This window comes from Eufriesea mexicana, unplaced genomic scaffold, assembly GCF_001483705.2.
Source record: "Eufriesea mexicana isolate 0111107269 unplaced genomic scaffold, ASM148370v2 scaffold2989, whole genome shotgun sequence".
Classification (NCBI taxonomy): domain Eukaryota; kingdom Metazoa; phylum Arthropoda; class Insecta; order Hymenoptera; family Apidae; genus Eufriesea; species Eufriesea mexicana.
In genome coordinates this window covers 40,671-62,386 of record NW_016911025.1, presented here as the reverse complement: position 1 = coordinate 62,386, position 21,716 = coordinate 40,671, and the positions used below count along the sequence as shown (strand labels likewise).

Sequence of the window (21,716 nt, the reverse complement as noted above, 5' to 3'; positions counted from 1 at the left end):
TGCGCAATAGATAGACAAGATAATTTTCCACGCCATCTTATGGAGAAAAGGTCATAGAGGGCCATAGTGGACCTAACCTATCGTGATCGAATAAGCGGTAAATGAAAAGGAATTAGAATTTTTAAAAATGGAACCACGGGAGTTATTGTAAAAATAATTAGAAATATATCGAAAGAAAAATCACGAACTGGAGTCATGAAGACGATAACGTTGAATGCAGTATTTAATAAAATAGCCATACATTAATATGTAACTTGAAAGTTACACGGGCCCATAGAGGGTTAAATTTTGAAGACGATAACGTTGAATGCAGTATTTAATAAAATAGCCATACATTAGTATGTAACTTGAAAGTTACACGGGCCCATAGAGGGTTAAATTCGTTCGGAGTATAGCAAGTTAGCAATCTCTGTGTATTTTAAATGGAAATGATTACTAATTATTAATAAATAAATAATAAATAATTATTAGTCCCCGTTTTGCTTGCCGTTCCGTTCAGGCCCAGACTCGACCGTCAAGTGGGCCCACCGGTGGCGGGCAAAGTGTTCATAAAACTCGGAGATACTGTATTTTATTTTTTAATTATTATAACAGAAATTCCCAAACGTTAGGTCCAAAGATGGCGAAGAATTTAAAACCAAAGTTAGCACCTTTTGGTCCTAGTCTGGGCCGATCGAACCCGAATGGAAAGTCTAGCGCAGGTCCTTGGGGACCAGCGTGGCACTTAACGTGTTAACTCTTTGAGCACGCTGGGATTAACCCTTTCGCTACGGCAGGTGTCGCTGCGAAGTCTCGTAACCACTTGCGCTGGAAAGACGTGCGACGCACGTCGTAACGCTTTTGTCGCAGAATCGCCAACAACGAGGTATACACGTCGTCGTGCAATTGTCACGGAAACACTGGACCGTTCGGGCACCAGCGTCTGTGAATTTCTTGCCAGCGCTTCAATTTTTGTGGCCGGTGACTATAGTCACCCATCGTGTGTAGATGGCGTCACCCGTAGTAGCGAAAGGGTTGAAAGTATCCCATCTTTTTGATGCACCGTAATGCATGGTGGGACATTTTTAGTCTCACCTCGAAATATTGCAATAGCTGCAGGCGCATAGGTTCATATTTCGTCTTATTTACGTAAAGCAGTTGGTTATACCTTCGAAAAATGTTATAAATGTATTCGCTTGCGTTGGCAACATTCAACACGGGGCAGTGGGACTATTTGAGTCCCACCTTATAACAAATTCAATTAAATTATTATTATTTTTGTATCCTTTTACATTATGTGATTCCTTTATTAGTAAAAATATACCAATCGCGAGGGGAATCTTTATTTGCGTGACGTCACCCTGCATCAGGATCTATCTTTGCTTCGAGGAACCATCCAGCTTATCAATTTTCTTCGAAGCTAGGTTGAATCACGCAATGTGCTGGTGTCACGGAGCCTTTAACCCCTTGACTACTGTGGGCGTCTATGGACACTTAGAAATTTTGCTAGTTCAGCTTTCTGACACAGAGGGCGCTTGTTTTTACAAAAATGGCGCACATCGTATCTCAATTGTCGTATGATCTTGTCGTATGGTACGGCCGCTGCGTATCAAAATCTGCCGTAGTCAAGGGGTTAAAAACCTTGATGAAGGGTTCGAAGGAACACGCCATTTTGACACTCCACCGTGTGCACCACGCATCATAGAAGACCTAGAACCTCCGTTTACTTTATACCTTTATATCCAGGAAATATAAAATATAATCAGAATCAAAAGTCCAGTACCCTTTTCGATTTACTAACTAAATCTTACCACGCAATTTTGTTTCGTTTAAAATGCAATAAAATTACTATGCAACGTGGGTCTATTTTATTATCTGAAATCCCGTATCGCAGAAAGTTAAGAGAAGTTGGACAGATTTTGTAAATAAAGATTATTCTTTCACGCAGGAGTTAACAGGAACGAATCGCATTCATGGAATACAGGCTGAAAAGTTACACCGCATTACGGAATATTCATTGTCGACGTAACGAGACCAGGAACACGATCTCCGTATTAGTTGCACAACCTATAGATTTTCCATTCCATTCAGTATCAGCTGACAAGGTATCGTTGTACAAGGCTAAATCGTAACAGTAGCATCGATAACCGGAACGATATTTTTCACATACTCCTGCACGAGGCTGGAAAAAAGATATTCGAGCCTCTATTGAACCTCCTGCATCTAGAGAATGGATCCTCCATTTTGTTGGCAAAATAATTGGTTTTAAAATGCTTTGTTTCCACTGTTAGTGGGAATCAAAGTGTTGACTGTTGTTTAAATAGAAACGAAATTACTCGTACCTATCTATTTCCATTATAGCAGTTCAAGTGTTATTATGGCTGACTATGGCAACCTTTTCACCTAAAATTCGCTGGTCGAATGGCTGGCAAACAGCAAAGGGTGCGTTAGCTTAATTTCGCTGGAAGGGAAATTGCAAGCTTAAAATACGTTCAATGTTTAAGCTTAAAGTTCGTTCAAAACACGTGGGTGCCCGCGAGCTGTGCGTTGCCAATTTCTCATTTAGGTGAACAAAAATTTGTAATTATTTTTCATTTGTCTACATCGAATCTTCTAACTTTGCTCCTATTTTTAGCTCAATAACAATCCACCTTTTCCATTTTTCCGATTTAACACAAGATCCTTGGCTAGAATTTTTCACCATAAATTTCATAGCACACATAGAAGTTCCAAATTTTTGTTCCTTATATTCAGATAACTCTGACGTGTCGTTAATCCTGATAATTAACTCCCCGTGGTTGAGGCATACAAAATTCGTCGAATTTTAATTTTTATTTCCAAAAAATTCAAGAAAAATGTACCACAAATTTTTCCAAAAAATTGACATGTATAGGTCTATCCTGAAACATGCAACCACATATGATAAATTTTTTAATACGAGCTCTGATCTTCTCATGTCCACACCCTGACACATTCACTGATTTTTGAAAAAATCAATATCGTCGATCATTGTTCCATGAACGTCAAACTTTTGGTCCTCATGTTCAAATAACTGTCAGGAGTTGTCAATCCTGATAATTAGCTCTTCGTGACAGAGGCACACGAAACTCGTCGAATTTTAATTTCTATTTTCAAAAAATTCAAGAAAAGTATTTCCAAAGAATTGACATACATAGATCTGTCCTCGAACATGCGACCACATGGATAAAAATTTTAATACGAGCTCTGATCTTCTCACGTCCACGCCCTAAAGCATTCACCGATCTCTGAAACAATCAATATCGTCGATCACTGTTCCATGTTCCATGAACGTGGAAATTCTCCGTGAAAATTCTTGTTATACAGACTCGTTGCCCCGTGACGACCGTGTGTCTTGCGAAAATATTCGAGTCGTGTGATCGCGCGTTGATCTGGCTTTCACCGAGGTTAGTAAGTGCAAGTGTAACGCACAGATAGGTCGCATGGTTTCGTCTTGTTGCATTCTCAGCCGTGAGCCATTATGCTTGTCCTCGGGCGACTTCTTCCAGTGCTAGACAAACGTATGGATTGCAGCGTGCGGTATCTTGTCGCTACACGTGCACGGTGTAATTGTAAACAACCAGTATGCCATCTGAGAGCGTTGCTTGGTAGTTTTATAGGCACCGGGTTTTAAGTAATGGCGGAGGATTATCAGCCGCTGGAAGCCGAGGATCCTCCAGACGCTATCTGGAATGACGATTCGAGTCCGAGGGATAAGTATACTAAATTGCGATGGCTCGCTGCGATAAATCGGGATGCTTTAGACGGATGATGCATGATGTTTTATCCTGGACTCGTTAATTATTCTTCGATACTCCATTCGCTTCGAGCCTTGCGAATCTATTTGGTTTTTAGTCTACGTCAGCGAGACGAGTTATGGTTGCTGAGGTTGATAAAAATGTTATTTATTATCATGTGTGATATTCTTAGGCTTTGGTAATTATCTCTTCGAGCCTTGCGAATCTATTTGGTTTTTAGTCTACGTCAGCGAGACGAGTTATGGTTGCTGAGGCTGATAAAAATGTTATTTATTATCATGTGTGATATTCTTAGGCTTTGGTAATTGTATAAAAAGATATTGGGAAGATTAAAGTATAGTTTGATTGAAAACAACCTGCATCTTCCAGAACACATGTATAGAATAGACGATTTTGTTTAACACTGGAACTACTGTAATATTGTCTGTAATTGTTGTTTAACACTAGAACTACTGATCTTTAATGGGTACCTAACTATAACGTGTCCAGATTATAGTAATTTCAGCTACACGATGAATATGAGTGAATATATCGATTACAGTTCTTTCATAATATGAGTTGATACCAATTTTATTCTTAAAACAGGTGTATGTGTTCGGTGATTGCAAAAAGGAAAATTCTGGGACCAGTCATTTTCACTGGGTTGGTAGTTCTAGTGTTAATACAGTGGATGGGTTATGTTTTACTGGGATAATGTCTCACAATTAGAATAACTATACGTGCTTTCTTTGTGGTATCAACTCAGCTTGGAAGGAAACGGCTTCCATCTTTACGTTTTATTTGAATAGCCAAGAAAATGCTGCAGATGTCGCTAGAAGCGTCTAGCAACATGGCGCAGGGAATCAGAACTCTCCATCAGTAATTTATACCTAAATATAATGCATGCAATTGGTATTAATTAAAATAATACAATGAAAATAAGAGAGCATACACAATTGTGACCCTATTTGAACAAAAATCGGTATAACTTTTATCAAAAGCAGCTGCATATTTTCAGCAATCGAGAAAATATAATTCCCAAGGCACTTCACTTTTACCCCCCATGTTAGTTCTAGTGTCAACAAAATTTTTGTTACATTCCTACCAATGTAAATCTATGTATTATAATTCAATTACTCGAAATATTTCGCATAATTTCCACTTTAGCGTGTACACTGCTGTCATAGCATATCATTTCCCACTTTTTGGTGTACACAACAAAAGTCTGCAACAAGTAATACCCAAATATCTCGCATCGTCTACATCCAGAGCAGAAGTACACCAACTCAGCAGAATTTCCGAAGAAAAATGAAAAGTAACTCGAAGTCATCGCGCCAAATTTTCCTCCGCATCGTTATCAGATCGCGTGATTGCCAGCAGCTTTCTAATTATCCCCGTTAGGTCATCGGGTATGATGAATTCGCGGATCGTTGCTTCCTTTTATCCGAGCAGATCCGTCGTGTTTTATTAGCGGTCGGCCGCGATAAGATTTAATCGTGACTGCGCGAGCCGCCGACGACGGGCACTCACGTTCGCTCGCGTTAACGTGCAGTAACTGCGCTCATGAGCGCACAGGCACGCGTAGGCAGTTCGGATCTCGTAATTGCGGGGAAACGATGCAATCGCATTATGCCTCGTTAGAACTGACAGAGTCATGCTTTGTCGCCGCCAAACGCCGGCCCGTGAATCTTCCTCCAGAAATGGGATTAATAAATCGACCCCGCGTTGAGCAAGGTGTTCTCTGGACTGACTGGAATTCCGAAACTATTTGTACGTTGTTGTTACGTTGTTACGTTGGCAGCAGACGCGAGTTCTATCGATGGGTCTGCAAGGATATATCCCTATTGGCGAAGAAGGAAGACATTTTTCCAGTTGTAGCGACATCAGTGGTCTCGAGTCAATGAGGGCCTGGTTTACGCTTTTACGACTGTTTCTCCATGACTAGTGAACCAGGACGCGTGGGTCAGGGCTGGGAAAATTGCAGCCAGTTCATTGACAATTAGAATGCGATTTGGACCATTTTCTTAAGAGCAGTACGATTTTCTCGGCACAACTCCCTTCGTGCACAGTAGACTCTGACAAAATCCGACACGGTGCTAATCCCTCACGATATCCCTTCAGGTCTAGTCTCCATTTTGAGATGCTATTTTTTGAAAAATAAATCGAAGAGGGTCAATTATTACCGATGCAGTGTCTTATTTTAGGAAAAAATCGACTAATGTCGCTATGGAAGGCTATTTTTAGAAACAAGTTAGTCGAGTTGCTCAGTCTTTGACAGGATCTTCGGCAATTGCTCTGTTTTTCAATTCCATATTCGGATTCGCGAGAAAGGAAGTTGCAATTGTAAGAGTATGCGAGCTCCGATTACCCATAAGACCCCATCTATAGCAACGACGACCACGGGGATACCACCGGGCCAGCACTACGGGAACAACAGTCCATCATCAAGCCGCACAAAGAGAACACCACCGCACTTAGCCAACCTCTCCCTTGGAGACGGAATATTGGGACTGAGGTATCTACGAAGACCTAGATACACCCGCCTCCTACAGTCATTAATAATTTAACCCTTGTCAATGCCGGTCTCACGCACCGATGTCGACCAAACGAAAAGTTCGCTGTCAGTACCTAGAATCCACGCGGCCCAAACGAAAGTTCTCTATCAGTGTCCAGGGACTGACGTAGCCCTCTCTTCTCCTCTCCTTGCAAAAGGACGTTGCAATCGTCTGGATACGATTTGCGACTCGATATATCTGCGACTCGTTTGAAAATTGCTTTGCCCTGAAGTTTGCCAATTGGTGTGCCAAGAATTACTGTTAAAGGAAGGAAAATGCGAGTAACGTGTGAAAAGTAAATAAAACATTTCACGTAAAAGGAGACCCGTATCCATTTGCATTCTCGGTGAGAACTCTCAGGATATGCAGGATCCCACGACGTGTTCTACAGGTATAATCGCGATGATGCGTTGTTAGAGATTTAGCAAATATAATCGTGGAATTTAAAAACATTTCCTAGACTTTAATGATCGATCTTCGTAGCTGTTCCATCATGATTCACGCAATCTCGATTATCATCGATTGATAGGTCATAATTTGCCATCGTGTCTTGAAACATCCAGGCTATTTACAAACAGTTACATATCCACATGTTGCACGATTTTGATTACGTAACGCATTTGCATCTGCACATACACACACACGAGAGAGAAAAAGATCACGATTTAGACAGCAGACGAAGACGAAAATAAGCACGTCGCGATTTCATTGGCCATCTCGAACCAGTCTTACAGACCTGCTTAGATCTCCATGATCAGGCTTTGTATTGTAATAAGAGGCAGTAGCTACGAGGCTGATCAGCCAACGCTGTCTCCTTGTTATCGACCTGCTATTAATAATTCATCGATCTTTGATCGTTGCATTTCTGCCGGGAAATAGAGGAGTTCCCCTGTAATTATCGTGAATCACGCGTGAAGTTCATCTACACCATCGTCTATTTCCTAGCTGTCTCTTCCTCCCCGGAGCCATCCGCCATTTCCATCCTTCCCGAGTTTCTCGAAATGCCAAGAAACGTCGTGACACCACGTTTCGTTTCAAGGTTCTGTAGCCAGCAGTTGCAACAGTCCTCCATTGTCTTATCCGCGCTGATAAACAAAAGGAGATCAGGTTTTCCGCGGCATGTAACGGTGCGCTCTCGTTACTCGTTCTCACGACCAGGCGTCGGAGGACTGAACTTTTATTCTTCCGTGATAAATTATTATGATTGGCCGTTCAATGTCCCGTGTAAATTACGCGTGATACGATTAAAAGTACCGTAACCCGCGAGTTTCATCGAAGACTCGGATAAGCTTGGGCCTATGTATCGGATAAACGCGTTGTTCTCTCGATGGATCGTTTATGAGCAAAGTTTTCATTCTCTGGGAGACCTCGATTAGAATAAACCAGTCGGAATGACTGGTTTCTTAGGTCAAGTCAAATCGTGTCAAGTTAATCACGTGTATTTGCTTTATTAAAAATGCCGACAGCCTGTATCCACTTACTTTCATCGTGCTACTTTAATAATTGTCTATGCATACTTTGGTATGTATTATCAAAAATTTTTCCACGGTAAAGATATTTTGGACATCTCGAACAATCGTGTTTCAAGAATCCTCGAAACTCAGAGGTGTGGCAATAAAGGGTCCTCGAATCTCGTACCACCGTAAAATATCGCAAAAATGCAGGAGTCAGCTCGAGAGAAAACTAATTCGATAGATCTAGTAATTACGGTCGATTATTATTCCTCGGGAACAAAGGTTAGATGTCCGGTGAAACATAGAAACGTATTATTAAAAAATTTTCCACGATAAAAGTATGCTAGACTCCTCGAACAGTCGTGCTTCAAAAATTTTCGGAACCCAGAGGTGTGACAATACACGGTCGTCGAATCTCGTACCACCGTAAAATCCCATGGTTTCCATCGTTTATAGAAATATCGCAAAAATGCGGGAGTCAGCTCGCGAGAAAGCTAATTCGATGGATCTAGTGATCACGGTCGATTATTATTCCTCGGGAACAAAGGTTAGATGTCCGGTGAAACTTAGGAACGTGTTATCAAGAATTCTCGAAACTCAGAGGTGTGACAATACACGGTCCTCGAATCTCGTACCACCGTAAAATATCATGGTTTCCATCGTTTATAAAAATATCGCAAAAATGCGGGAGCCAGCTCGCGAGAAAGCTAATTCGATGGGTCTAGTGATCACGGTCGATGATTATCCCTCGGGAACAAAGGTTAGATGTCCGGTGAAAGTTCTACGACCGAATCCGATCACAGTCTCTGCTTTCTCCGGACCTCGAAAATGTCGGTAGAGGTCTTACCGTTGTTACGTAAGATCCTTAATTCGGCCAGGCTGTATCCACGTGAAACGTCCGAGAGATATAATTACACGCTGAACGTGCCTTTTATGTGGAACATGGCCGGTGATCGGGTTGAAAGATCGCGAGGTGAAAATATCGCGAAACAACGAGTTAACCAGCGGCGATCATTATCTCCGTATCGACAGATTGGTGAATTTAATATCGACTTGCAATTAAGATGGTAATAGAGCGGAGAACGTGCGATAATTGCAATATTACGATATGGCGGGGGTACGCCTCGGGCTTAGAACTCGCCCCGTTGTTTCGCTCTTCTTTCGATTCTACGTAAATTTCCTTCGAGCCGAGATCGATTCGCTATCTCGATGTTTAAATCTTCGTTAGACAGACGTTTATGAAAGTGTCTGGATATCTGATTTATGGTGTTTGCGATCCCGCAGTTATTACGCTGCAATTATTCTTTCGAGATCTTCGAACCACGTTCGAAAGTCCCAACCGCTGTCGGGAATTATTCGTTCTTTAATCCGATTTCGGTCCTGTTGTAAGTAATAACGCGGTGGAAGATCCATTATTCACGCCTTATTCAAATCCTTCGTTATCTCGACAGTTTGTCATTCGAAACTTGTATTATCCGAATACTTGTATGTAAACGTTTCAATTCGAAGGGGTTCGTACGCGTCAAATTTGTGATTGAAATCGATAATTAATATAATAATGATAATAATATACACCGAAATTTCGAAGTATTTCCGGAATGGTTTCAAAAATGGCGGCGACAAGAATATAAAATGCGATTTAGTAGCTAAGAAAATTAAAAATTCGTAGATCTTTGTCTAAATCAGATTTAAATTTAATATCCATTACCACTGTTATTGCACACGTACAATATCCGCGTCCTTCTGTTTCGAAACCTCTCGTCTCCCAATTAATCCGGATAATCGAGGTTCCAACGTCTATCTCTATCTTCGGATTCGGCCGCGTTTAATCTGCCGCGAACAACATAATCCTCGCAGAGACGAGGAAACAATCCGCCCATCGCGGTAAACGCTGTACCCTCTAGGTAGCGTGTCGTAACGAGCTAATATAGATACGTAGCGAGAGCAGCGCTCGATAAATCAACAGCGAAAGAATCCTCGCTCGAGGCGATCCGCTTCACTTTGTAACACGTTTTCGCTGCGGATGAAGCGGCCGATGCTCGAACAGGGGCCTGCAACCTGGGCCCCGGTGAACACGGATTTACGCCGGTATTAGCATCACTTACAAGGAGCCACGCAGCAAGTTGTAGGTGTAGTCGAAGACGCTCGTCCTTCCCGGCCCGTTCAGGATCAGCGCGCAGTCATCGCCGTTTGCATAAACCTCGACCGGCTGATATTGCAGGCCGTCGCAGCTATCGTTGTTTCGCCAGGTCGCCAGTAGCAGCAAGAGCCCGATTATCGCGGATCGTGTCCGCCCTATCACGGATCTGCAACATTGTAATAGCGAAGATTATCTACCCCTGCCATCGGGCTTGTATCGCCAACCGATCGCGCCGGAATATTCAGCCGGGCGGGATCGCTTGTAGATCCGTGATCTATCTGTCAAGGAATCACTTTGTTTCACCCTGCATTCGTGATCGTCCTCGGCTGACTTTTTCGCTCGGTGGTTGCTGGAAACGTTCTGGGAATCAGACTAGGGGATTTAGTGGACCGCAGCTGAGGGGTTGTTGCAATTTCCCTTCGCGATTGGTTTGATAATTGTGAAGGTACTCGGAGAATTAATTCAATAGTTAGGATTGATAGCTAGCTTTTTAATTTGGACCCAAATTTTTGGGGTAAATTCGTTTTTATTATCGATAATCTTAGATCGATAGAAGGGTTTGGTGATGTACTTGACAGGGTTTGTTTTCAGTTGGTTATTTAGGTAATTGGTGATTTAATAGAGGATTAGATCTAAGGGTTTTAGGTCAAGGGGAGTTAAGGAAATTTGAAGTACAGTCGGTCGCATAAGTATTCGTCCATCTATCTCTGTCGGCGTATATATAAAGAAAAGAAAGTAAAGGTACGCGTAAAATTAAAATAAACAATATAGAAAATAATCTTTATTAATATTTTCTCTGTACATACACCGACTGTGATAGGTGGACGCATTCGTATGCAGCTGACTGTAATTTTATTCTTATTGTCAGGAATTCTCAATTCTACTGAGACAGACAGCTATGTAGATTGTTGAAAGACAACGTTATACATTGTCACTTTGGTCTTAATTCTTTGGGGCACGCTGGAATTAATTTCTATGTAATATGAATCTATTTTATTATCTGAAATCCTGTGCTGCAAAGAGTTAAAGCATCTCCCATACGTTTGGAATCGATATAAAACAGTTGAGGGCTATAATGGACCAAGCGTTTATTCTTTCTTGACTCTAACTGACGATCAGTCCCCCATTATTCTTCCTTGCAATCGGACGAAACGGGTCCAACGTTATTTTTGACCATGGTTCCAGACATGGGACTATAATTGTATTATAATTCCTTATTTTTCTATTTTTAATTAAAATTACTATTTTACCGAATACGAGTGCACTGTATTTTCTTAATCTTCAAATCTAAAATATAGACAAATAGAAGTTTCAGCTAACTTTCAGTTTAATGGAGCTTCTGTTTATAATCGCAATTATCAAAGTAACCAACGATTTATATAGATATTTAGATCTAGAAATTAAGAATCATTTGGAGTAATTTCAACCTTATTAGCAGGAACACGCGCAGAGCCAGACAGCTAGACAAATAGCAGCTACATAGCTACTCAAGGTACTCTAGCAACGTGCTAATTCGAATGATCAAAGGTATCTAGTTCCTCAATCTTCCACTATTACCACCAATTTACTTTTACTATTCTTTGTAATCGCATGAAATAAATCGACAAAATTTAAAAAATTTTGAATCCTCGAAGCTATCGAATCATTTCATCTTTCATCCAACATCGTCCCCGATTTTTCTCAAAAAATTTACATTCTTATCGTCTCTCATACGAATCCTTCTCGAGAAACCTTTTTACCAGGAATCCAATAAAAAGGTCATAGAAATGTCGATTAATCAGCGAGACAGACCGGGAGCAATTATCGTGATTCGCGAGCGATTTATCTGCATTGCAAAACGGATGCAAATGGCGGTTTTTCCATTCTATTTCAGTGCTCATGGTTTCGTCCATGTCCGTGGAGAATGTGTCCACCTTGGACGTCGAGTTGGAGGCGATTGAGTGTCGATTTATTATCTCTGCCGCGAGAATATCGGCGAGCAACCGATATTTTCTCGCCGGTTCGCGGAAAATTATGCATGCGCGCGTGTCTAAGGCATATTCAGATCTGGAGCTGGTCTCAGGCCATTCACCTTTTATTCTGAAACCGCGACAATTACCCGATCGGATTAAAGTGCACGTCCTGGTGCTGGCGAGCTCGTCGAACGAGTTCGATAGTAAGCCTGGATGAAATTTCAGTTTATTTCGTTAGCGAAAGACCGTCGCGCGTTTAATTCGTCCGTTTATGGGATCAATGAGATACACCGCAAGACCCTGTCATTTTTATGGGGAACGTAGATCGAGATTAACGTAACAGCTCTATGATACTGTTGTCGGATCGAGGTAAGGGTGATTTACGACGAGTGTAAATGTCAAACGAGCACAAAGCCAGCTTTTCTGACCTGGAATGTTCAATTTTTCTGAAAATTCCTGGATGAAACTGTGAGTGTTGATTTTATATCTGTGAATGGACTATGAGACGATAAAACAGAGGTGTAAGATGATAAAGCGAGGATAGAAATTTTGTTGATGTAGAGATTCGATTTTAACCCTTTGCAGTCGATGTCCCCGCACTGGGGACATTCTCAAGTCGAAGAATACAGAAAACCACAGAAAATTAGAGAAATTAAAAATTTTGTCAGATACCGTTTCCAAAGAAATTGCGAATCGACTGTTGCCAACAGAAACAAATTGTAAACCGATCGATATTTTCTAGAAGCAAATGGAAAAATTATTTTCGTTAACAAAATTAAGTTGCTTAGTTCCAACGGAGAGATGAAGCGTAGGTTAAGAAAAGCATAAAAGCATGGTCTTGACGACTAGAACAGAGTCCTTAGAAATCGATTGTGACCAGCACAAGCGTGAGTCGGTGTAGGAAAGAGAGTTTAAAAAGAGTGCGTCTTTGTGTGTTTTCGTTTCGTTATCTTGGTGTTCTTTTCCTAAGTTAAATTTCCTAAGTTAATTTTCCTAAGTTAAAATTCCTAAGTTAAAAGTTTACGAGTTGTGAGTTTGTGTTACTGTGTTCTTGTTCTTTCGTCAATTTTCGGTGTGTCAAGACCAGTTTCCGCTATCCTACAGTATTTTTACGAATTATTAATAGTATTAAATGAGTTTCAACAAATTCTATGCGTTTTAATATCCATATATTGACTTTAAATCCTGTACAGGAAAGTAACTGCGAAACGCTAAATTTGCTCTGCTGAAATCTGCCGACTGCAAAGGGTTAACCCTTTGTACTCCGAAGAATTCTTAACCCTTTGCGCTCGACGATTTTTTCGCTTAAGAAGGGTACGAATAGAAAAATTTTCTGCTATTAGATTGATGATATTTTTTGAACAGTAAATAAGAAATCGTATAATAATTAACATCTAGAATTATTTAATTTCGATATCTCGTACAGTGTTACATTATTTTAAATTTGATATATTAATTAATATCGAGCTTCAAAATTTTATTAAATGGCGACTGAAGGGCGCCTCTCGAGTGCAAAGGGTTAATAAGAGTGAGAGAGAGAGAGAGAGAGAGAGAGAGAGAGAGAGAGAAGAATTTTCTAGAAGGTGTCAATTAATTTTTCGTTTAAAATAGTTTATTGCGAGTTATTTTCATTATTTAAATATTTTTTGTATAAATATAATAATGTTTTAACTGCTAAAAAACATAGAAGATATCGGTGTCCATTTTTATCCACAACTTCGTTGTTCCTATAGTGTGAATATTTAATAGCTGATGGGATTATTGTGACACGTGATAGTGGACGTAGATTCTTGTTAGTCTTAATGGAACGAATGCAGGTTATAGGTGTTCAAATTTTTGGTTCCATCGATTTCTCGAACATTGGTAGTTTTATTATTTTAATAACGCAAGTTTTTAATACTTCGATGAAGTTATTATAACACGTGACATATCGTCACGAGAAGAATTTTCTTCCTTTTTGTTTAAAATAGTTTATTGCGAATTTTTTTCCTTATGTAAATATTTTTATCTAAATATACTAATGTATTAACTGTTAAAAAACGTAGAAGATATATGGGTGTCCATTTCTATCCACAGAAACAACTTCACCCTTTACACTCGAGAGGCGACTCTCAGTTGCCATTTAATCAGATTCTAAAGATCGTAATTAATTAACATCTCGAATTTAAAATTGCCCAACGACGTATAGAATATCGAGATAAAATAATTCTACGTTTTACAATTAATTTGCACTTCTTATGTACCGTTTTGAAAATATCGTCGACTTTATGGCAGAAAGTCCACGAATTACTATATTTCTGTAACAAAAAGATCATCGAGTGTAAAGGGTTAAAGGTCGAGGGAATTTTGAATAAAAATTTAGGTAATCTTGATTAAAATTCCATATTAAAAATCTAACAGGAAATTTAATTACGTGTAAATGCATTTCTTGCAAATTATTATATCCAGGCGACTATCGGACACGTGAAAGTATGGAAAAGGTAGAAAATATGAAAAATTTTCCTCCTTTATTACCCTATCGATATGATAAAATGAATTAAATTATACATTCGCGTGTCGAAAGACTATTCCGAGAAGGAGACTGGATTCTACGATATTGACGTTGCTGAACATAATACGAGCGTTGGGAAAATATTTCCCAGCCATCAGTAGCAAAACCTGCATCCACCGATTTTCCCGAACGAAAATATTAATTAACGAGGCCAAGTCTGACTACTTATTAGCCAACTAGAATACCATCGATATTATGCAACAGTTTGCCGGCTGAAACGTCGAGTTTAGAAATTCAGACTGCACGTACCCAACTCGAAACGTCGAAGAATGGAAAGGAAGGAAAAAGCCTCTAGCCTCCATATCTAGCCTCTGACGATAAATCCAACGCGATGTAATCTATTCCTTTTTTCTTTATTCCTCTATTTTTTCCTTCCTCTTTCCTTTATTTCGATTTAACAGCGAAGGATCGGGTCCTGGGTCGGTAGATCCTTACACGCTGAATTTATATAATTACCGTGATTCATTCCACGGATTATTCGTTGCACGATTTCGAAAAAAAAAGAAAAAAGGAGAAAAAAAGAGAAAAAAGAGAAGAAACGAAAGAAACGCGCGGGAATGTGTGGCAATGCGCCTTGACTTTCGCGAGGTTCGAGGAAACATAGTAGTGTCCCGTCGCGAATGCAAAATCGTCGAGATCAACAGCTCTTGGGATTCTTATCGGACGAGTCTGTGTCACAATCGTATTCGACGGTGTTCGAATGCATCGCGAGGAAACTAGGTGGCGGAACTCGAAACGAGCGTAATCCGGCAATCTCGATGTTTGTGGTCATAACGAGGAATATATTTTTGTAAGAATGCTAAGAAATTCGCACTCGAGCGGTTACATTCAGTGACCGTTTGTTTTAATACCTTGAAGCTTAAATAACCGGTATGAGGCAATAACTGGATTAGCAGCAACTGCGCATGAAGGATTAAAACGAAATACACGCGATTTTCTTTTTTCATTTCGGCGTAAATAAAATATATAGATCAACGAGCTTAGAAAGGCAAGAAAAGCTTCGAATTGTTTTATCTCTGTAGCAAAAATATATTTGGGGAAAAAGGAAGTCGAGTTTAAAGAAACACGGTATGGAAAGCAGCCTTTAATTATTGAAGTAAATGTACGTGTCTGATTTGATAGTCGGTTGGCTTCGAATTTTTATTTCTTTGTTGCAAAAAAATATTTGCAAAAGAAGGAAATGTAGTTTAAAGGAATACGATTTGAAAATCAGTCTTTAGATATTGAAATAAACGTACGTGTCTGATATCGTAGTCAAGTGTGAAACTTTAAGTGAAATAAATTAATAAATGAAAGAACGAGGAATATTTTTATGAAAATGCTAAGAAATTTAAAGAAACGAGATATGAAAGCAGCCTTTAGATATTGAAATAAATGTACGTGTCTGATTTGGTAGTCGGTTGGCTTCGAATTTTTATTTGTTTGTTGCAAAAAAATATTTACAAAAGAAGGAAATGGAATTTAAAGAAACGAGATATGAAAAGCAGCCTTTAGCTATTAAAATAAATGTACGCGTTCGATTTGGTAACCAAGTGTGAAACTTTAAGTGAAATAAATTGATAAGTGAAAGAACGAGGAATATTTTTATAAAAATGCTAAGAAATTTAAAGAAACGATATATGAAAAGCAGCCTTTAGCTATTGAACTAAGTATACATGTCTAATTTGGTAATCAAGTTTAAAACTTTAAGTGAAATAAATTGGTAAGTAGAAGAAGGGAATTGGATACGTGAAATTTTCTTCGAAGCTCGCGATTGGAGAATGAAATTTGAATTTTAAAGATCGTAGAATATTTCGAAGGAATTTAAAAATTTGAGAATTAAAGAAGAGAATCGAGCCATCTGAGGATTTTCTTGGCACATCTGTCTTGGAAATTAAGTTAGGAACTTTATAAAATATATGGAAGAAACGGGAATTAAAAAATTGAGAAAGAGAATGGAACACGCGAGAATTTGCTTACAAAACTGGAGATTGGAAAATCAAATTCAACTCTTGACGATCCATGATCTCTTTCGAAAATTTTTCTCAATCACTTGGTAATTATTATAATTGCGTAGGTCGTATATCTCTTTGCTATAAAACTTGTTCTCTGGTATGACGAAGAGAAAAATTAAATTCTCTACTCTACGAGATATTTTCCAAGTCATTTAATATCTTTAAACCATCTTTCCTTTTGAATAATCGAACCCAAATTTTTCTGTCATCATTTTTCTCTAATTTTCCGGCACCTGGAAAACCTCTACTCTACCAGATATTATTTTCCATTTTTAAACCACCTTTCTCCTCGAATAATCACATCGTAGAACCCAAATTTTCTTTTATAATTTTTCTCTAATTTTCCTGTACCTGAAAAATTTCTACTCTGCGAGATATTATTTTCCATTTTTAAACCACCTTTCTCCTCGTATAATCACATCGTAGAACCCAAATTTTCTTTTATAATTTTTCTCTAATTTTCCTGTACCTGGGAAATCTCTACTCTACGAAATTTTATTTTCCATTTTTAAACCATTTTCCTCCTTGGATAATCACATTATCGAACTTAAATTTTCTTCTATAATTTTACTATAATTTTCCTATACTTTAAACCCTCTATTCTACGAGATATTATTTTCCAAGATATTATTTCCCATTTTTAAACCACCTTTCTCCTCGAATAATCATATCGTCGAACCTAAATTTTCTTTTATTATTTTTGCTCTAATTTTCCTGTGCCAGAAAAATTTCTACTCTGCGAGATATTATTTTCCATTTTTAAACCACCTTCCTCCTTGGATAATTACATTATCGAACTCAAATTTTCTTCTATAATTTTTCTCCAATTTTCCTGTACCTGGAAAATCTCTACTTCACAAGATATTATTTTCTATTTTTAAACCACCTTGCTCCATGAATAATCACATTCTCGAACTCAAATTTTCTTCTATAATTTTTCTATAATTTTCCTGCACCTTAAAACCTCTATTCTACAATATATTATTTTTAAAGATATTATTTTCCATTTCTAAACCACCTTTCTCCTCGAATAATCACATTGTCGAATCCATATTTTCTGCTATAATTTTTCTATAATTTTCCTGCACCTGGAAAACCTCTACTCTACCAGATATTATTTTCCATTTTTAAACCATCTTCCTCCTCGAACAATCTCATCATCGAACCCAAATTTTTTTTCTAATTTTCTCTAATTTTCCTGTAATTATCCCATACTCGAGTTTGTTGAACAAGCGAAATTTTTCCGCTGAACCGTTTTCGATTTTCGAGCTTGCATGTTTATTCTAGGAGAACGCAGAACGCTCCGCATACTAATCGCGCAGGAGAAACATTCGAAACGCCTTCAGCTTCTTTTCTTTCTGGTCACCTTGCGTGCCCTGCACTCCGCTCACGGACGAAACGCGCCGCCACAAACCGGTCGCGACGCATTCGGTTTCATAAGGCCTATTAACCGATTGCCTTCAGTCAATGACTCTACCTGGACTGTGGTCGATACGACTCGAGGAATCCCTCGCGAAACCTATCGATACCCCATAAATCTCTCGGCTATAGCGGGGATGGATTAGTCTAGAATCTCACAAATTCGTGGCTTGTGCCGCCGCGTGGCATTTTTCTCCTGTTTTTCCTGGAAAGTTGGAGGAGTAACGCGGCAGAGATTCCTTGGCAACGAGGTACACGCAGGAGAACCTGTCGAAAAGCATTCCATTAGGTGAACCTAATGAATTCGAGTCACCATGAAGAGTTTCCGCAGAATGTACAGTTACCGGCAAAAGTTGAGAAACGTAGTAATCATCTGCGAATTGAATTTTTCTATATCCATACTACATACATAGAAATTAACCTTTTGCTACTCGAGAGGTGACTCTCAGTCATCATTTAATCAGATTCTAAAGATCGACGTTAATTGATATACCAAATTTAAAATTACCTAACGATGAGTGCAATGTCGAACAAAAATAATTCTATGTCTTAATTTCCATATGATTTCTCATTTACCATTTTAAAAATATCGTCAACTCTATAACAGAAAGTCTTGGAATTACTATTTTTCTGTAACGAAAAAGTCGTCGAGTGCAAAGGGTTAATTATACGAAAGGAAACGCGAAATATATATTTAAATTGAATCGTAGACATTTTCCATTACCATAGTGATAAATCGATATATGTTACACGATCCGCTGAGAATGATCAAAAAATATTTACTAAAAGTGTTTATATCGTACACATTGCATTATGAATGAAATTATTGCATATATTGTATTATTAATAAAATTATAGCGAGTAGAGGAATGTTAATTTAGATATCAGACATCTTCACTTATTAAAATCCTTATGGAATCGAGATCTAATTAGAAACTCGATTATACAAAAATTTGAGATCTAAAAATTATTCTACTTCTTTCTCGTACTTGTCATAAATTGTGCAATATCGGATAGCAACAACGAAACGAATTCTCGGGAATATTACATATTCAAGCCCGAAACGAACGTGTCTGTGCCTTAACCCACTCGTTCAGGCGCAATCAGCGATCGTTACGAAACGGCTAATACGCCTTGTCAACGTGGGATCAACGATCGAGGCGTGATCGAGCGATCGCAATTGTCTAATATCTATAAATAACGGGAACGAAATCGGCAATTGCGAAACCGGAGGCGTAACGCTCTGAAAACGAATCGCTGAAGCGCGACACAAATAAACTGCAGAATTGTAAATTCTCAATTCAAATAAATATGAATTATAAATATCTCGCGGCTACATCGTTACACGACCGGTAATGGCCGAGCTTGCCGGCAACGTGGACAATCTTCTTCGCGATAATGATCGACGTCGCGGTGCCAGAACGTTCTCCACGGATCGTGATTACCGATTCGACGCACTCCGTATCGCTGTTTCGCCTTTCTTTTCCCTCTTCCCATCTCGTCTTTTCTTTTTTAGTAACACGAGTGAAACGTTGGACGCGTTATCACGCCGAATCGCGAGAGGTGGCCCGGGAATTGGTATTCCGATCGCGTAACGGCCACGAGAAATCGGATCGACGGACGTAAGAAATCGAACGACGTGCCGGAAGCGAGCGAAAGCTGAAAAATCGAGAAGTGGCCGTGTGAAAAAATAGGAAACCACAGGCATTCGAACTGATCCGAGCGCGAGCGTAACAAGAGTTACGTCCGCGATCGGTAAACGGTATCGGTAGCATTTAAATAATATTTCACCCACCGATAATTACGTAATTACGCGTATTTCGCCCGCTTCCTGCACGTGGCGGCTGTAAATGGCCCGATCGTTTGCCTCGAGAGGCACGTAACCGATCCATGCTTCCACTCCCGATTGTAAATCTTCTTCAACGTAGAGATCGGTCGCGGGGCAGGAAAACAAACACCGATTCGAGTAAGCAAACAAAATCTACATTTTACTATCGAAATTGTACGAACCATCGAGGTCTGTCACTACCGATATAAAAATCGGCACTGTTTACCCGATTTTATTTCAACAGTAATCGATCAGCGCTCGATAACTCAGATGTACTTCGGAAACGAGCAATTCGTCTGTCCGTCTGTCGTGCAATTCAATCGTCCATTAAACTATCGTAGCGTTTTGCCGGTACAAAAGTAACCCGGGATCTTAATCATCGATCATAAAGTGCTCCGAAGTCCTTCGGGGCGAATTAACGATTAGAAATCAAATCGATTACACGCTTCTTTCGTCCGGGACGCCTAATCCACTTATTCCTACTCGGTCGTGATCACGATCCCGTGCTCTTCTCCGACAATTAATCTCGGTAATCGACGTGTACCGTCATTACCGGTGAAAGTGCGTTCGTCACGCGAATATATACAGCAATATACGTGAATATACAGTGGAAAGTCCTTAAGCTCTAACTCAAATTTCACCGTTGCAGCTAAATGCTCGCTAATCTCCCGAGGAAGCGATTGATAACGCCCCCAGGTGGCGCAGCTACGCGTCCGCACCGCGATTAAGATAAGAGGTCCCGATCGGAATAAAGATCGTGGATTACTTTCTCGACTGCGTCTACCGCGGATTCTCCTTTCACTTTCCTCGCCAGTCGATGCAACCACTGAAACAGTTTCGCGCGTTCCCGATGCGCTCTCCGCTCCATCGGATTATATCGCACCCGGTCCCGATCGTTCCCACTGGATTCGAATAGCCTAGATTGGTCCCTGGGATCCATCTCGAATTCGTCACGAAGGAAACGTGACGGCAGAACGGACGAGGTGTTATGTCATCCGCCTCTCGCGAAGATCCTGTCTAGCTTGAGGAATAGGATCGGGAACAGAGCGAAGTAATAGGGCCTTTCGAGGTAATAGGACCTACCGGAGCAATAGGGCCCTTCGAGGTAATAGGACCCTCCGAGGCAATAGGGCCCGTGCAACGTAACTATGGATTACGCCAGAACAGAGTATTCCAACGAACTGTAATTGTTGTTGCGTCGCGATGCGTTCCTTTATGCGTGCGTTGTGAAACAACGCCATAAACGCGGGCTCGCGAGAACGCTGTTTATCGGTAGTCGGCTGCCATGAATGGCCATCGTCAAACATAATAGCGTGTTTTAACCAGGTACATTCGAGGATTTCAGAGTAATAATAAGCGAGTATTTAGTCCATTTCGTCAGTGTTATTGAGTTACGTTACCGACTTATCGGATATTCGTCATTATCGTGGATGTCAGTCTCCGATGGGTCTCTGTCAATCTGGACTTCGATCCAGACTGGATGTGGTTAATTTTGATGCACGAAATGTACCCGTCTGTGTCCTAATTTAATCTGACAGAGATAGGACTTGGACCACGAAGGGATCTTTTTAACGAGACCAGCTCGCTCGACTATGAATAACTCTAACAAGGCAGAAGAGAATAAATCTCGATCTTTTCATTCCTAACCCCCCATACCCTATTCGTTCAACGACAAATGGAAAAGGGGAAACTAAAGAAGGAAGGCTAATAGAGAAAAGGGAAAATCCGACAGAACATTCTGTCACTCGCGAAGACCCTAATACCCGAGTCCTACCACCTCCGCGCGAAACGTCAGCTCTACCCTACCTGTACATCCTGCCTCCACGTGCTCCACGTTGCTCTCCGATCTTCGGTAAACAGAAACCAGGGGTGTTCGAAGACGGTTGTTGAGTAGCGAAGAACGCGTACAACACTTCCGACACACTTGTTCGTATCACGTCTCTCTCAAATCCCCACGAGTATGGAGTATGGAGCAAGAAATCCTCGGCGCAAAATTAACGGAAGGGACGAAGAGATAACGATGAGAGACGAAGGAGGGGCTGACGTCGGATCAATTCGACTGGTCACCACTGTTCCAGGCCGAGCGTCG

The 21,716-nt window shown here is 40.1% G+C and overlaps 2 protein-coding genes across 3 annotated transcripts in view; one reads left to right on the top strand and one right to left on the bottom strand.

The window, feature by feature from the left end:
• Positions 1 to 21,710, bottom strand: part of cysu (peroxidase homolog) — a 42,265-nt gene extending 20,555 nt beyond the window's left edge. For both annotated transcript variants that reach the window (XM_017904568.1, XM_017904569.1), the window contains exons 1-2: positions 21,434 to 21,710; positions 9,849 to 10,049 (exon numbers count right to left, since the gene is read on the bottom strand). In XM_017904568.1, coding sequence (XP_017760057.1) covers positions 9,849 to 10,049; positions 21,434 to 21,441 — 209 coding nt within the window. In that variant the 5' untranslated portion in view covers positions 21,442 to 21,710. The remainder of the gene's footprint in view (positions 1 to 9,848; positions 10,050 to 21,433) is intronic.
• The window catches only part of Cep290 (Centrosomal protein 290kDa), an 80,067-nt gene that overhangs the window by 37,606 nt on the left and 20,745 nt on the right, over positions 1 to 21,716 (top strand). The gene's annotated exons all lie outside the window — the stretch shown is intronic.